This window comes from Polypterus senegalus, chromosome 8 (assembly GCF_016835505.1).
Source record: "Polypterus senegalus isolate Bchr_013 chromosome 8, ASM1683550v1, whole genome shotgun sequence".
Taxonomy (NCBI): domain Eukaryota; kingdom Metazoa; phylum Chordata; class Cladistia; order Polypteriformes; family Polypteridae; genus Polypterus; species Polypterus senegalus.
This window is the reverse complement of record NC_053161.1, coordinates 87,704,800-87,723,516: the sequence shown is the minus strand read 5'-3', so window position 1 is coordinate 87,723,516 and position 18,717 is coordinate 87,704,800. Positions and strand designations below refer to the sequence as shown.

General features: G+C 39.2%; 1 protein-coding gene across 1 annotated transcript in view; it reads right to left on the bottom strand.

Annotated features, from left to right (window-relative positions):
- The window catches only part of met (MET proto-oncogene, receptor tyrosine kinase), a 214,233-nt gene that overhangs the window by 93,586 nt on the left and 101,930 nt on the right, over positions 1–18,717 (bottom strand). Inside the window, exon 3 of the mRNA XM_039761387.1 lies at positions 6,700–6,891. Coding sequence (XP_039617321.1) covers positions 6,700–6,891 — 192 coding nt within the window. The remainder of the gene's footprint in view (positions 1–6,699; positions 6,892–18,717) is intronic.

The window sequence follows — 18,717 nt, the reverse complement described above, 5'->3', positions numbered from 1 at the left end:
AGGAGCAAACATAAGAATGATATATTTATGTTTTTATTTAGAGTAGGATATGAACAAATTAAAATATTGGGCTATATTGCTAGCTGATAACAGACGACGAGTAGCAGCTTCACTTGCCAAAAATCCATATGGGACTGAACTTGAAATGCTCTGATGCCAAAACGCTATCACAGTTCCTGTGATCACCATGCAGCAGCCCAGCGCCCTGCCATCCCACTACTCAGCTTCCCTGGAAATGCCATTTGAAGCATTTGTCTAATAAATGTCTAGCTTTGCTGCACTGAAAACAAAGAATATTCTAAAGTACCATTTTAAGTTCAGTGAAGCTGCACTTCAGTGGGTTTTGGTGCATTATGCTGGCACAGGAATGTAAGAGAAAAAAATCACCTTCAAGAAATTATTGTTGATTCTAAATGAACTAGCCACGAAGTTGAACATGTTATAGCATGCTCTTTGTAACAGCCACATAAATAAAACAGTACATATTTGACAATTTTTTCATGACAATTTAGAGGAGGCTGAGCTTACCTTGTAGTCTTTTAGAGCAGTCACCTCGGGTTGCACCTTTATTGTTTAAATTGCACTTTCACTAAGGAAAATGAATGAGTACCAGTGCATCCCACAGCTGAATGTGGTGTCTATCCAGAACATACATCCAGCATGAGACACATTCTAACACACTTCCGCATTCATTCATATTCTACCTTAGATGTGTTAAAAAAGTAAAACATTAAATCTGAAAAACACCTCTAAAGGAATAATTTTTATAAGTCCTTGATTCCAAACAAGAAAATTTCATGACAAAATTGCAGCCCCACTGAAAACAAACCTTTCCGCTCATAAAACACAAAGCGACTGTTTTGTAAGGTGACCTGTGATAGAAAGAAGCATGTAAGGCACAAAATAAACAGCAATATTATCATTTTCATAAATGTATCATTTCTGATTTAACATGCACTACTGTGTACACAACTGAAGCAAGCTCTTCATAACAGCTGCCCAAGTTAGTTTGACTTCCGTAAGAAAGCTGAAACAATGGAGAAAAACAGCAGCTGCTGCTGGATTTTGGTCACAAGCGATATGAATGCCTGTCATCAAGGACTCACACTAACTGTTAGTGGTATATAAATCTTTTATTCCACTTCCTGCAGCTGTTTGGTTTGTGTTGGGACTATTCTGTGCATTACTAAAATTATTTGTAAAACGTCAGTAGCACAGTCACAACATCTTCCCAGGCGGATTCCTTACCATTTAACAGTTTTATCTATGGATCTACATGTCTGCCTCCAGCAGTAAGAGATTCATGAATCTGATCTCTTTGTCGCAAAAAAGGTTTTACTACAACAGAAAGACTACTGCGGGGCACAGGCATTTTTTACAACCTGGCAGCATGCTTCTTTATGCTCCATATTCACAGAATTGATTTTACCTACCTGTCTGAAGGATTTCCTTATACTAATCAGAGCTTGAATGACACAAGTGGAATTTCAAGATGGACAGTCTAAGAACGAACTTTCATGATTTCATTTCCCATCGCCCAGTATTGTGATTTGGAACACTTTGGAAGTTGTGTAGTGCTTGTGATGAAAAATGTTACAGAAAACTGATATCCTGACACTCTGGCAAGGATTATGAAACCTTGAAGAAATGGCAATGAAAAGTGAAGTAAGCCATGCAAGTATCTTTATATTCAAAGTGTGTCCATTAACAAAGGAAGAGACTTTAGATAGATAGATAGATAGATAGATAGATAGATAGATAGATAGATAGATAGATAGATAGATAGATAGATAGATAGATAGATACTTTATTAATCCCAAGGGGAATTTCACATAATCCAGCAACAGTGTACTAATACAAAGAAACAATATTAAATTAAATAGTAATAAAAATGAAAAGAATTAAAATAAAATTAATGTTCGCATTTACTCCCCTGGGGCGGCACGGTGGCGCAGTGGTAGCGCTGCTGCCTCGCAGTTAGGAGACCCGGGTTCACTTCCTGGGTCCTCCCTGCGTGGAGTTTGCATGTTCTCCCCGTGTCTGCGTGGGTTTCCTCCGGGCGCTCTGGTTTCCTCCCACAATCCAAAGACATGCAGGTTAGGTGGATTGGCGATTCTACATTGGCCCTAGTGTGTGCTTGGTGTGTGTGTGTGTGTTTGTGTGTGTCCTGCGGTGGGTTGGCACCCTGCCCAGGATTGGTTCCTGCCTTGTGCCCTGTGTTGGCTGGGATTGGCTCCAGCAGACCCCCGTGACCCTATTCGGATTCAGCGGGTTAGACAATGGATGGATGGATGGATGGATTTACTCCCCTGGGTGGAATTGAAGAGTCGCATAGTGTGGGGGCGAAACGATCTCCTCAGTCTGTCAGTGGAACAGGACAGTGACAGCAGTCCATCGCTGAAGCTGCTCCTCTGTCTGGAGATGATCCTGTTAAGTGGATGCAGTGGATTCTTCATGATTGACAGGAGTTTGCTTAGTGCCCGTCGCTCTGCCACAGATGTTAAACTGTCCAACTTTAATCCTACAATGGAGCCTGCCTTCTTAACAAGTTTGTCCAGTTTATAAAAGTATTAATTCTGCTCCTTGTAACTGCATGCGTATAATCTAACACTCTCCATTGATTTATTAACCATGGGCCAGTTATGGTTAAATCTCCACTTTTATTTGGTCAGTGAGGTACAGGCCTCTAATTAACTCACAGACCTCCCCCTTATGATAAACTCCATTTCCTTAAATGAATGTGTATGTGTTGGAGTTCTGGATTCTCGCAGACCAGAGCATACAGTAGTTCTGCCATCTGTTTTCCTATCTGTAAGTTATCAACACTAATGTCTCTCCTGCAACAAACCTGTTTTACCCAGTTCAAGGCTGATGGAAGCCAGAGCCTATACCAACAACATCAAGTGCAAGGCAGCAACCAAACAACAAAAAGAAGTTGGCAGTCCATAACAGTGTAGGGTGATGAGATATCCTGTACATCAGCCCCAATGTAGGTGTTCCAAATTACTCTTAAAAATGTTTATTTAAGACTCAACCAATTCCTAAATGTTGGAACAAATGCAGAAATTCCACTGCACAAGCCATTACACAGCTCCTTGTTGACCAATCACATCAATTATATTCAGTACAGACACCAAGTTCACACCTAAAAACACATGCAAAATGGTTATGTACATACTCTTTGAGGAAGGGAACGGTATGGTGTCATGCAGAGCACAACACTGCTTCATGTGTTATATAGGACCCTCAGACAGAGAATGACTAACCCAGAATCTCCCATTAAGAAAGAACATTTTAAATTCTGCATTAGTAAATTATAGCACAGCTGTCAATCACACTATTGTTGGTACTGATGGATTCAGCGCCTGGAGTGGATATACGTAAGTGCCAGTACTCTCTAGTTGAGATTTATTGATTCAATGAAAAAAGTTCCCCCTTGGAGGTTCGAGCACGAGGGGAGGGGAGGGGAGGGGAGGGGGATGATTTATGCCTGTAACACTGCTGGTATGCAGCAAAGACTGCACAGCTACTTAAATTTAGAAGTACCGGTGAGCACCGGTCCACTTACAAGCATTGGATGGATGAGATATAAAATTTAAGTGTTTGTGACTGAGATGGCCTCCTTCTTTTATTGTTATCGGTGTCACTATTGGTTTGATGTATTTAGCACCTTGTCTTGTGGTGCGTTCAATAAATTAGTATTACTCAGTTATGAACATTTTAAATAAAATGTTATTGTTAACATGTTTTCGTTTTGTTACCAAAGTAATGTTGTTAAAAAAAGAAAAGGTGGCTATTGATTTTTTTTTTTTTTAGTTGGTAGGTTCTGTGTGTAAATTTGAAAAGATTACCCATTTATGAGGAAATGATTGTTTCTGTTTTACCTTTTGTCATGACTTTACATTAGCTGGTATGATCTGAGTATGATCTAGTTCTGTTGATTTGCATGTGGGAGAAGGTTCCCATCCGGCATTATTTTCCAGAACTGGTTTATTTAACAATATTTTGCAAAAATACATTTGTTTGGTACAATACAACTATGTATCTGACATATGGATTAAACGAAATGAGTAAATAGGCCTACCACTTGGCAGGCTCTGATGCAAATCAGTAACAATCTACTGTCTAAATAACAGCATTAAGGATGACACCTCCTGAAAATTTTAGCCTAGTTAAACAAAAAAAAAAAAAAAACAGTAAATCTCTTGTTTTCAGTCTTGAGTAAATGTGTTAAAGGCTAACTGTTCTGAACTGCAGATGTGCGTGGGGTGAAAATCTGCTCACCCTCTCTTACTTACCCAGTTTTGCCAGGCGATAAATCAGAACTGATTAAGCGAACAATGAAGGCAGCTATATTCTAATAAAACTCAGAAAAATGCATCTTTGTGTAATCTGTTCAAACAGAGATAAATATACTGTTATGTGTGTGCAAATCTTGTCTGGGTCCACTGTTTTTGAACATGCTGTATAAATAGTACAAACTGACAAACCCACAGCTAATACCTCAATGATTAATAACATAAAAACAATAATTTCCCTAAGTTTACAGATATATAGCTTCAAATGACAACTTTTCTGAAAGACAAATTTTAAGCAAAACAGTCAGTGTTTAACTGAAATTCAGATTAACCTACCATGGGCGTGGGTAACTTTTAAAAAGATCGAAGAGATTATGTTTATACTCATAATTATGCAGTGTAGAGCAGACATTTCTCATATCTTTCAGTAATTTGCATTATTCAAATCCCTGTATACTTTAGATGCGCTATGTATATTATATTATATGCGTTATGTATATATAGATATATATATATATAGATATATATATATATAGATATATATATATATATATATATATATATATATATATATATATATATATATATATATATATATACAGTGGTGTGAAAAACTATTTGCTCCCTTCCTGATTTCTTATTCTTTTGAATGTTTGTCACACAAAATGTTTCTGATCATCAAACACATTTAACCATTAGTCAAATATAACACAAGTAAACACAAAATGCAGTTTTTAAATGATGGTTTTTATTATTTAGGGAGAAAAAAATCCAAACCTACATGGCCCTGTGTGAAAAAGTAATTGCCTCCTTGTTAAAAAAACCTAACTGTGGTGTATCACACCTGAGTTCAATTTCCAGTAGCCACCCCAGGCCTGATTACTGCCACACCTGTTTCAATCAAGAAATCACTTAAATAAGAGCTGCCTGACACAGAGAAGTAGACCAAAAGCACCTCAAAAGCTAGACATCATGCCAAGATCCAAAGAAATTCAGGAACAAATGAGAACAGAAGTAATTGAGATCTATCAGTCTGGTAACGGTTATAAAGCCATTTCTAAAGCTTTGGGACTCCAGCGAACCACAGTGAGAGCCATTATCCACAAATGGCAAAAACATGGAACAGTGGTGAACCTTCCCAGGAGTGGCGGCCGACCAAAATTACCCCAAGACGACTCATCCGAGAGGTCACAAAAGACCCCAGGACAACGTCTAAAGAACTACAAGCCTTACTTGCCTCAATTAAGGTCAGAGTTCACGACTCCACCATAAGAAAGAGACTGGGCAAAAACGGCCTGCATGGCAGATTTCCAAAACGCAAACCACTGTTAAGCAAAAGAACATTAGGGCTTGTCTCAATTTTGCTAAGAAACATCTCAATGATTGCCAAGACTTTGGGGAAAATACCTTGTGGACTGATGAGACAAAAGTTGAACTTTTGGAAGGCAAATGTCCGTTACATCTGGCGTAAAAGGAACACAGCATTTCAGAAAAAGAACATCATACCAACAGTAAAATATGGTGGTGGTAGTGTGATGGTCTGGGGTTGTTTTGCTGCTTCAGGACCTGGAAGGCTTGCTGTGATAGATGGAACCATGAATTCTACTGTCTACCAAAAAATCCTGAAGGAGAATGTCCGGCCATCTGTTCGTCAACTCAAGCTGAAGCGATCTTGGGTGCTGCAACAGGACAATGACCCAAAACACACCAGCAAATCCACCTCTGAATGGCTGAAGAAAAACAAAATGAAGACTTTGGAGTGGCCTAGTCAAAGTCCTGACCTGAATCCAATTGAGATGCTATGGCATGACCTTAAAAGGCAGTTTGTGCTAGAAAACCCTCAAATAAAGCTGAATTACAACAATTCTGCAAAGATGAGTGGGCCAAAATTCCTCCAGAGCGCTGTAAAGACTCATTGCAAGTTATCACAAACGCTTGATTGCAGTTATTGCTGCTAAGGGTGGCCCAACCAGTTATTAGGTTCAGGGGGCAATTACTTTTTCACACAGGGCCATGTAGGTTTGGATTTTTTCTCCCTAAATAATAAAAACCATCATTTAAAAACTGCATTTTGTGTTTACTTGTGTTATATTTGACTAATGGTTAAATGTGTTTGATGATCAGAAACATTTTGTGTGACAAACATGCAAAGAATAAGAAATCAGGAAGGGGCAAATAGTTTTCACACCACTGTATATATATATATATATATATATATATATATATATATATATTATCTCACAAAAAACAAAAGTGGACTAGAGATTGTGCCAGAAAATATACAGGAAATACACTTAGCTAAAACACACAAAATGAAGCAGAGTAAAAAGTATCTATATATTCATACATATGCACACACAATATTATATTTAAAACAATACTTCAGTATTACTTGCATTACCTGCATTATTCTGCCTTCTGATGTTCCAAGATTTGCAACTGTGAGCTCTCCCCGAGTAAAAACTGTGATAGAAGTTAAGAGTACATTGCTGAACTTGCCAAGGAACAAATCAAGCCGTTGCATTGCGGTTTTCACTTCTAGGCGGTATCCCTCTCCATGTTTTCCATGGCACGATATGTCATCTGGAGAGGTCTGTAAAAAGAGAAGCACATTGATGTCATATAAGGATAGCTAGCAAATGTTAATTACTGAAGTTTGCATAATATGAATTTTGTTGTATATGTTAAATAATAAATCTGTCATCGTCATTGACTCAACAGTGTTCTGAATAACTAAAGGTCTTCAGACACTTCTGCTCTCAGCCATTCTGCTGATATGTAATCCTGTCCAGTCAGTGATGTCGTGTGTCCATTTTACTAGTCTGTAACAGCTTCTTTCTCCTGCTACACAGCCTTGTGTCACTTATTTTTGACATAAATGTCTACTGTTTCTGTGAAGAACGGGCACCCTGTGACAATACTTGAAAATGGAAGGATTGATGGATGGAGGATGGATCTCTTGTTTGTATGTTAAATTACCAAAATCATTTACTGTTTACTTGTGCATTATCAAATTTAATCCATTTCATAGATGTGGGGGTGAAGTCCTATATAGTATTATATATACAGTGTCACTCATATTATGTAATAAAAAGTACAGCAGTTGTAAATATTGTGAATACACATATATTACATGCATAAATATATAATAAATACACATATATGCAGACACATATACTTTATTCTACAGTTATGACTGACCTTTAAGGGTAGCAGACAAAGAAGAACATTTTTTCTCAAAACAACACATATCCATCCATTATCCAACCTGCTATATCCTAACTACAGGGTCATGGGGGTCTGCTGGAGTCAATCCCAGCCAACACAGGGCACAAGGCAGGAAACAAACCCCGGGCAGAAACAACACATATTTACTTCAAAACTAGAACCATTGATTTCAATCAAGTGGGAACACTGAAAAGGTTACACCAACATTCTTTTTGCAAGTGGGCCATGTCTGGTTTGGTTCATCATTGTTTGAAATTCTTTAGATGTCCTGGTCTCATATGTTGTCTTGTCACTCTACCATCACTCATACAGGAGGTTTTATTTCCACTTCCCATCCCTGATACTGGTTTATGCCTAATAAGCCTGTTCTCCAGCTGTAGAAGAATTTGAATGAGTGCATTTTACCTGTGAAGTGTACTGTACATCGAATCTATGGAAAAGGATTAAACAAAGTTCTAAGACCATTAGGCTGCCAAGAATCATCATGGACTATGTGTCTTAATAGAAATAACACTCTATTTAATTCCAGAATATTGAAATAATGAGACATAAGGAAAATAGAAAGCAGGACCTTTAGAAATCCTGGGCACTAACTGAACACCACTTAACAGACCACCACAAATAGCCTCCTTTGCCACTTGTATCTGTCAAAAACTGCACTTTTACACTACCAATGGAAAGTCTTGAGGCTTCTTATTATCTCACAAAATAGTTTTTGTCCATACTCCTTTATATACAGCTTCGTTGAAAAACTACCATCAAGCATGGCAATGTGCTCCACTGGATGTGGTGATAGACAAAATCAAAAGGTCTCCAAATTGCTCACTGCAGGATAATATAGGAAAATACCTATTCTTTGATCCACCTTTATGCTTCAAGGCCAGCTTGCAGGAGCAACAGGAACATGCAGCCAAAGTGACTCACACATGCACACACATAAGCTCCAGGGGAAAAAAAAACAAATGTCTTCAGACCTGGCAAGGTGTTTTAAACTAAGTGAAAACCCTGGGATCACTGACAGGAAACCAAGAAAGCACAACGAAAATGTGGAAAGTATACAAAAGAAGCACCCTGACCTGGAAAAGAACCCTAGAACGGGAGAGGACGAATGTTATTTGCTTCAAATACACTGGGGAAAAAAGATAATAATACTGTAATTACTCCCTTAGAAATAATCACTTGCCTTCTTCCATGGATACTTTGCCTTTCTATTTTTTCTTTAACTTACCTCGACAGTGTCACTTTTATTGTCACATATCGGGAAAGAAATGATCTTCACTTTCCCCTTAGGTGCGAAAAGGCCAGGTCTTTTTATTAAAACATTACAAAGGCTTGGCATTCTCTTTTATAAATGAAGAGTGAAACACTTGTGAAACCTTAGCAAATTTGACGTGTTTGAACAGAGAAGCCAGGTACTACTTTTACTACTTGGACATGGATTTTTTTTTTTTTTTTATTTATTAATTTTATTATAATCAATACATAGTAATCAAGTTTTACAAAAAAAAGAATTATGCTAAGAACAGATCGATCCCCACCCTTGAGAGAGAGAGCAAGCCAAATGGTGTAAAATTTAAGGCTTGTAAAAAATACCTAAATCAACAAATTCTCTGTGCTTTATAAACTCATTTCAAAATATTACTGATTAGATCCTGCCATGTTTTGAAGAAAGTCTGCACAGATCCTCTAACTGAGTATTTGATTTTTCCAATTTTAAATAATATAACACATCAGTTTCCCACTGACTTAAAGAGGAGAGTTTGGGTTCTTCCAGTTTATCAGAATAAGTCTGCGTGCCAACAGTGTAGTGAATGCAATCACAATTTGTTTGTCTTTCTCCACTTTAAGACCCTCTGGAAGAACCCCAAACACAGCTGTTAATGGGTTAGGAGGGATTGTGAGTCCAAGACTGTCTGAGAGGTAATTAAAAATTTTTGTCCAGAATAATGTTAATTTGGTGCAGGCCCAGAACATGTGACCTAGTGAGGCTGGGGCTTGGTTTCAACGTTCGCAGGTTGGATCATGCCCTGGAAACATTTTGGAGAGTTTTAGTCGAGACAGATGTGCTCGATATATAATTTTGAGTTGTATAATTGTATGCTTTGCATATGGAGCTTGAGTGAATTCTCTGCATTGCTACTTTCCACTCCTTTTCTGATATATTAATTGAGAGGTCATTTTCCCAGTGTCCTCTTGGATCTTTGAAAGGAAGGGATTGTAAAAGGATTTTATATATTGTAGAGATGGAGTCTAACTCCTTGAAATTGAGCAATAATTTTTCCAGCGTGGATGAGGGTGCAAGATGAGGAAAATCTGGAAGGTTCTGTTTAACAAAGTTCCTGATTTGAAGATAGTGAAAGAAATTTGTAGCTGGAATGTTAAATTTGGAATGTAATTGTTCATAGGATGCAAAGGCGTTGTCTATATAAAGATCTCTAAGCAAGTTAATTCCAAATTTTTCCAGATATTAAAACTGCATATGTTTGTGAGGGTTGAAAGAGGTGGTTCTTTTGCAGGGGTGCCACAGAAAGAAGCTTCTCCGTCTTAAAATGCTTTCTACATTGGTTCCAGATTCTAAGTGAGTGGAGCACAATTGGGTTATTAGTGTATTGCCGATAGCGTGTGTTTATTGGAGCACAGCAAGGAATACAAAGAAGTACTGCAGGATTTTACTTCTATTGCGGTCCATGCCTGTGTATGTTCTTCTATTTGTGTCCAGGTTCTTATCGACTGTATATTTGCCCAGTAATAAAACTGGAAGTTAGGTAGAGCCATGCCACCTTCTGCCTTTTGTCTTTGTAGGGTCGCTCTTTTGATGCGTGGATGTTTAGAATTCCAAATAAATGAGGTTATTGTTGAATCTAATTGCTTAAAGAACGATTTATTAATGTATATTGGTATGTTTTGAAATAAAAAAAGGAGCTTAGGAAGAATATTCATCTTAACAGTGTTAATTCTTCCAGCTAGTGTGAGATGAAGGGTTGACCATCTATGCAAGTCTTGTTTAATTTTTTCCATGCAGACGACGAAATTTTGTTGATAAAGAGCTTTATGTTTACTTGTGATGTTTACCCGAGGTATTTAAACTGTTCTGCAATGATAAAAGGAAGGGTGTCTAATCTAATATTATATGCTTGCGAATTCACCGGAAAGAGTACACTTTTATTCAGATTAATTCTGAGACCAGAGAGCTTTTGAAATTCTGTGAGTGCTGCTAAGACTGCAGGCACAGAATTTTCTGGGTCCGATATATACAGTACCATGTCATCTGCATATAATGAGATTTTCTGTTCCAGTCCTTCTCTGCTAATCCCCTTTATCTGATCAGTATTTCGACAATGTATTGCCAGTGGTTCAATGGCAATTGCAAACAGCAGTGGTGACAAAGGGCATCCTTGTCTTGTGCCACGTTCTAGTTTAAAGTAGTCTGAGCAAATGTTATTGATGCAAACTGAAGCTTCTGGGTTAGTATACAGTAATTTAATCCATGCACAAATGTTCGGGCCAAACCCAAACTTCTCCAAAATAGTAAAAAGGTATTTCCATTCAATCATGTCGAATGCTTTTTCTGCATCCAATGATAATAATATTTCTGGGGTGTTTGATTTAGTTGGTGAGTATATTACATTAAACAGGCGTCAAGATTTGAAGATAAGTGTCGGCCCCTAATAAATCCAGTTTGGTCTTGTGATATTACGAGGGAGCACTTTCTCCATCCTTCTAGCTATGATTTTAGAGAGTATTTTAACGTCGTTATTCAGAAGTGAAATTGGTCTGTATGATGCACATTGTAATAAGTCCTTATTTTGTTTTGGAAAGACAGTGATTAGTGCTTGGCGAAAGGTTTGTGGAAGAGATTGGTTATCTCTGGCTTCTGTAAATGTTGTTAATAGGAGGGGAGCTAGCTGAGCGGAGAATTTCTTGTAAAACTCTGCAGGGTAGCCGTCAGGGCCTGCTGCTTTTCCACCTTGGAGTGACTTTATAGCATCCAGTAATTCTGATAATGACAGAGGTTTATCGAGTTCCTCCACACTAAAAGCGTCAATTTGTGGTATCTGTAATTTATCCAGAAATGCATTAGATTGTATATTGTCTTCTTTAAACTCAGTAGTATATAGGGATTTATAGTAGTCTCTAAAAGTGTACATTATATTTTTGTGTTCGATGATTTTATCTCTATTCGTGTTAGTAATTACGAGATTGCGTTGCATGCATCTTGCTTGTGAATTTGTTGCTAAAAGCTTATTAGCTTTCTCTCCATGTTCATAATAATGATGTCTGGATTTGTAAATTAGTTGTTCGGTTTCTTTAGTTGTCAAGAGGTTTAATTCTGAATGTAGAGCCTGCCTCCTCTTATGTAGAGTCTCGCTTGGTAGTCTGGCATGTTCTTCATCTATTTTAGTAATTTCACTTTTTATCTCTGCTACTTTCTTCGCTTCGGATTTATTTCTGTGGGAAAGATATGAGATAATCTGTCCTCTTAAGAAGGCCTTAAGAGTTTCCCAGAGTATTCCTGCAGAGATCTCAGGGGATGTATTTGTCTCTAGAAAGAATTCAATTTGTTTGGATATAAATTCAGTACAATTCTCGTCAGCTAATAGAAGCGGATTGAGGCGCCATCTGCGGGTGAGTGTATGGGGCTTAGTAATTTCAGCTCCAAGATCATCGGAGCATGGTCTGAAATAACAATAGCATCGTATTTACAAGATTTAATCTTAGGCAAGAAGTTATTATCTATAAAGAAGTAATCAATCCTTGAGTAGCAATGATGTACTGGTGAGTAGAAAGAATATGTTCTTGAATTTGGGTTTAAAAACCTCCAGGGATCTGATAAGTTGTGATCAGTTATAAACTTTGTAATTATCTTTGCGGTGTTAGTTGCGTTCCCCTGTGGAGGAAGTCTTATCTAAAAGTGGATTTAGAACACAATTAAAGTCCCCAGCCATTATAAGTTTATGAGTGTTCAGATTGGGAATGGATGCAAATAAATTTTGTATAAATTCCTTATCATCAACATTAGGTGCATAAACATTTATCAAAATCATTTTACAGTTAGATAAGTCTCCCATGACCATCACATATCTCCCTTCAGGATCCAATACTACATCTGATGCTACAAATGGTACTGTTCTATGTATGAGAATTCCCACCCCTCTAGTTTTCTTTGTAAAACTAGAATGGAACATTTGGCCAGTCCAGTCTTTTGCAGCGGAACTGATCCTTACTTAGTAAGTGGGTTTCCTGTAAAAATACTATTTTAGCATTTAGACCTGTTAGGTGAGAAAGTACTTTCTTTCTCTTTAATTCGTGATTCAGGCCTTTAACATTCCAGCTTACGAAGTTAACTGTCCCATCATGGAGACACTGATTCTGAGTTTTTGATGTCATTTATAGTCTTAACTGGAAGTGAAATAGTTTAGGTCTTAATTTCCTATTCCCCCAAGAGTTGTTGCCATGCAGCTTATTATTACGTTGATAGTTATAATTATAAAGATTGAGATGATAGATTAGATATAGATCAAGCCTGCTCTCTTTCTCTTCCCCTTAACCCCCACCCTCCCTTTTTGCCTCCCCAGGTGAGGCTAAAACCCACTTCATGCAGTCCCAGTCCTCTGACATACCCAGAGACAGAGCACGTCCAAAGCACATCAAGCCCCCATGCAGTGGCGCTTTAAGGTTAAAAGATAGAGATATCTGTTACCAATATAGTCTTTAAAAGAGGAAAAAGAAAAAAAAAAGAAAAAAGAATTTTGCACTTAATATATACATATATATATATACATATATATATATATATATATATATATATATATATATATATATATATATATACATACACACATATATACATACATACATACACATACACATATATATAATCTTCAGCAATTTTAGTGCATTAAGATGATATCCCCAGATAATAAACCCAGGTGATGGTGTTAAAGATGTGTCCAAAACAAGCATAACAAGTCTTAATGCAGTAATAGCAATAACAGTAAACCAAGGGTATGATATTGAACAGTCTCATTTAGGGTACACATGAAATAATTAGAAAAGAAAAAAGAGGAGGAAAACGTAATTAAGCACAATAAAACATAAACATTTAGCCCTAGTAATACTAAGTAATAATAAGTAATAAGTAAGTAATAATAATAATAAGTAAGTAATAATAAGAATATGAGAATATATGCTGATAAAAAAACCCGTATTTTAAAACAAATAGATCAGACAGTAGATTATTAATCCTAGCTTTATCATTTACCGCCATGACTCACAATTATGTATCAGAATAGTCCCGGGATCAGCTTTCTTAACTCATTTTCTGCCTCCTCCTTGCTAGCGAAAACATAGAAATGACCCTGCCATTCCACTTTCAGTTTTGCCGGATACAGGAGGCCGTATTTGACATTGGCTTGCCGTGCAGCTGTTTAATATTATAGAAGGCTGCGCTTTAATAGCTGTTGCTGGAGAGAAGTCAGGGAAGACGCGAATGTGGCAATTTTCATATATAATATTTTCCTTTTTTCTGAGGAGTTCCATCACCTCTAACTTAAATGATAATCGTTCAAAACGAACTATAAAAGATCTTGGTCGGGTCTGACGGTGTTTGATCCGCGTACGCGGTAAGCCGCTGCTATCTCAGATTCTGCTTTAAAGTCGCCCCCGATTATTTTAGAAAAAAGTTCAGTTGCGAATTTCACAGGGTTTAAACTTTCTCGATTCTCCGGCAGGCCTTCAATTCTGACATTATACCTTCTACTGCCATCTTCTAAAGCAGCCAGTCTGTCTCCAAGTTTTTCTCCGAGTTTTTTACATTCCGAACTGGCATTTACTGCTCTTTCCTCGGCACTGGAAGCTAGATGTTCGGCTATTTCGATCCGATTCGTGAATGTCTCACTAAGATGCTCCAATTGATCATGATGATTGGACATGGATTTTTAAATGCAGAGACTCATCTATTCAGGTAGTCAGCTTCAAGCGCTGAGAACAAATGCCCATGCCAGTGTGGTTCCCTATTTACCCAACGAGGTAAGAAGGTCGTATCATGGCAGCAGAACCAGTGCTAAGGTAAAAGCCAAGCGTCTAGCGAGAAAGTGGCGATTTAAGCCTTTGGTACCTTCTGTGGTCCTGTGAAATGTGAACTCACTATCAAATAAGATCGACAAACTGGCTGCGCTGGTGAAAAATGTCAGGACCTACAGAGAATGCAGTTTGTTGTGTTTTTGTGACACGTGGCTAATAACTAATATCCCAGATGCTAATGTGGAGATACCCGGGTTGAGCACAGTTAGAGCGGACAGAGAAGCAAATACCTTCAGGAAGCGGAAAGGAGGAGGACTCGCTCTCTATGTCAATACAAAGTGGTGCAACTCTGGACATGTAAACGTCAAAATCTCCACTTTCTGCAGGGACATCGAACTGTTGGCCGTAAGTCTGCGTTCCTATTACTTGCCCAGAGAGTTTGGAGACGTCATTGTTGTTATTGTGTACATCCCTCCTCGGGCGGATGTGGAGATAGCGGGTGACATCATCCATTCCACTGTTGCTAAACTACAAATGCACCCTGAGGCCCTTGTGCTAATCTCTGGAGATGTTAACCATGTGACGCTGGACAAAACATTACCTGCCTTTTCCCAGTATGTGGATTGTAACACCCGGGGAAATAGGACTATTGACCTACTGTATGCAAACGTTAAAGACACATACAGTGACACCCCACCCCACCCAACCCCCGCGCTTGGGAAAGCAGATCATAACCTGGTTCTGCTTCAGCCTCACTACAAACCAAGAGTGAGGAAACTACCTACAACCACGTGCTCATTCAGGAAGCGGTTCCCTGAGGAAGAGCAGGCTCTGAAAGACTGCTTTGGAACTACGGACTGGGATATCCTGCAGGGATCATATAGTGCGAACATTGAGGAGGTTGTTGACTACACTACTGACTACATCAACTTCTGTATGGACATTGTAGTTCCAGTAAGAACAGTATGCTGCTATGCTAACAACAAGCCATGTATTACAAGTGACATCAAGGATCTTTTGAACCAGAAGAAAAGGGCTTTTAAATGCAGTGATCAGCATGAGCTCAAGCGTGTGCAGAAGGAGCAGTACAGGAGAAAGCTGGAGCAGAAGTTGCAGAATAACAGCATGAAGGAAGTGTGGGATGGGATGAAGATCATCACTGGCTGCAGTGGGGTGCCACCATTGAGAGAGACATGGAGAGAGCAAACCAGATGAACAACTTCTTCAACAGGTTTGACCACCCTAACCCACACTCACCTCGGAGTACTGCACTCTTCACCCATCCTTCTGCTGATACCAGCATAGGAAAGACATCCCCAGACACAATTACAGCAGCCCAGGTAAGCAGAGAGCTGAGGAGACTTGTGCCAGCAAAGCAGCGGGTCCAGATGGAGTATCACTACAACTGCTGAAGGCCTGTGCGTTGGAGCTGGGGAGTCCTCTACAGCGCATCTTCAACCTGAGCCTGGAACAAGGGAGAGTCCCGAGGCTTTGGAAAACATCTTGCATCACCCCAGTCCCAAAGGTATCATGTCCTAGTGAGCTAAACGACTTCCGCCCTGTCACTCTTATGTCACATGTGATGAAGACCATGGAGCGGCTGCTGCTTAACCACCTGAGGCCACAGTTCTGCCACGCCCTTGACCCTCTGCAGTTCGCATACCAGGAGAAGGTGGGAGTGGAGGATGCCATCATCTATATGCTACACCGGTCCCTCTCCCACTTGAACAGATGCAGAGGTGCTGTTATTAATTACGTTTCTGGACTTCTCTAGCGCCTTCAACACCATCCAACCTCTGGCTGTTAGGGACAAGCTGATAGAGATGGGAGTAGATTCATACCTGGTGGCATGGATCGTGGACTTTCTTACAGACAGACCTCAGTATGTGCATCTTGGGAACTACAGGTCTGACATTGTGGTCAGCCACACAGGAGCGCCGAAGGAGATTCTAATTTCTTCGGTCCTGTTCAGCCTATATACTTCGGACTTCCAATACAACTCGGAGTCCTGCCACGTGCAAAAGTTTGCAGACGACACTGCTATCGTGGGCTGCATCAGGAGTGGGCAGGAGGAGGAATATAGGAACCTAATCAAGGACTTTGTTAAATGGTGCGACTCAAACCACCTACAACCGAACACCAGCAAAACCAAGGAGCTGGTGGTGGATTTTAGGAGGACCAGGCCCCTCATGGACCCCATGATCATCAGAGGTGACTGTGTGCAGACGGTGCAGACCTATAAACATCTAGGAGTGCAGCTGGATGATAAATTGGACTGGACTGCTAATGCTAAGCGCAAGAGAGGACAGAGCCGACTATACTTCCTTAGAAGGCTGGCGCCTTTCAACATCTGCATTAAGATGCTGCAGATGTTCTATCAGGTGAGTGCCCTCTTCTACGCAGTGGTGTGCTGGGGAGGCAGCATAAAGATGAGGGACGCCTCACGCCTGGACAAACTGGTGAGAAAGGCCATGCTCTATTGTAGGCACGGAGCTGGACAGTTTGACATACATGGCAGAACGATGGCTCCCGTCAGTGATGGAGAATCCACTGCACCCACTGAACAGTGTCACCTCCAGACAGAGGAGCAGCTTCAGCAACAGACTGCTCTCACTGTCCTGCTCCACTGACAGACTTAGGAGATCGTTCCTCCCCCTCACTATGCGACTCTTCAATTCCACTAGGGTAAACGTTAATATTATACAAGTTATTGTCTGTTATACCTGCATTTTTATCACTCTTTAATTTAATATTTTTTTAGCTGCTGAAGTATGTAAATTTCCCTTTAGGATTAATAAAGTATCTATCTATCTATCTAAGGTTTAACATTTTCTTCCACAACCTACTGTACAGTACATATAAATATACTTATGTACAGTATGAACTTCTATACCTAAATACATACACAGACACTAAATGTACATATGTACAAATGCACATGCACCATCACATATAAAATGAGAGGGAGGAAAACGGCCTAAAAATTGCTATCATTCATCTGTAAATTTGAAATTTCAGTTCTTCACGTCCTATGTTACTGAATTTCATCCATCCAAAGTACTGAATATTGCCTTATATTCTACTCTCCAATCAATGCTTTTTCTAGCATGTTTACTGTGATCAGATCAGAGCTGGTGTCTATCCTGACAGCAGTGGATCCATGGCTGTGCATCAGCTTATTGCAGGGCACATTCACCATTATCGTACTGTAAATTACCCAATATAATGTCCAGGTATTCTGTTTTTTTCTCCCACTTTCAAAGATTTGCACAGTAAAATATCAATCCACTCCACATTAGTCTGGTAAGAGTCACTGTTAATGTGTGTGTCTGAATATGCCCTGTTATAATCTGATGCTATTTCAAATATGTATTGTTATTATCCATCCATGCCTTATATATAAAGATTATATTGACTCATATTGGCTTCATTTCTATACTTCGTGTCTTTTTGTGCCACTGCCTTAGCACATCAGTTACCTCTTAGTCAAGTGCCATACGATAACTGGCATGTTTCCAGGCAAGATTGTTGTACTCACTAATCATGACACCAAAGATTGGCTGTGCGTTGCATGTTGATTAGCAACTGTACTCTGAACCTGTGACAACAATGGCCCTATAAACCAATACACATAAAATTCTCAAACCTGCTTGAAAATGACAACTGTGCCTCCGTGTTACTCTTATTTAATCATATTATATTATTGGGTGGCAGAGTGGTGTAGTCGATAGCTCACTGATCCAGTGTTCAAATCCGAATCCTTTGTCCAATCATTTTCCATGTGGAGTCTGTATATTCTCCCCATGTATGCTGAGTATTCTTCTTTTCCTCCCACATCCCCAAATATGTGCATTTTAGGTTTTTCCCAAATTGCTCTGTGTGAATGTGTGCGTGAGTGGGTCCTGCGACGCACTGGTGCCCTCTCCCGTACTGTCAGCATAAGCTCTGGGCCACCAGTGATCTGGGCTTTGGCTAAGCAGGTTTAAGAATACTTGGATCATATTATGCTTTTTATACAAACACAAATAACTGCATATCCTTCAATCCATTCTTATTTGGAACCTGTTTTTCCCTTTTTGCACACACACACTTTTTGGGTTATCCTGAGGATCTCATAAACATCATTTTCAGGCTGGCCCTTTGGCAAGTTTGTACAAATTCATTTTTC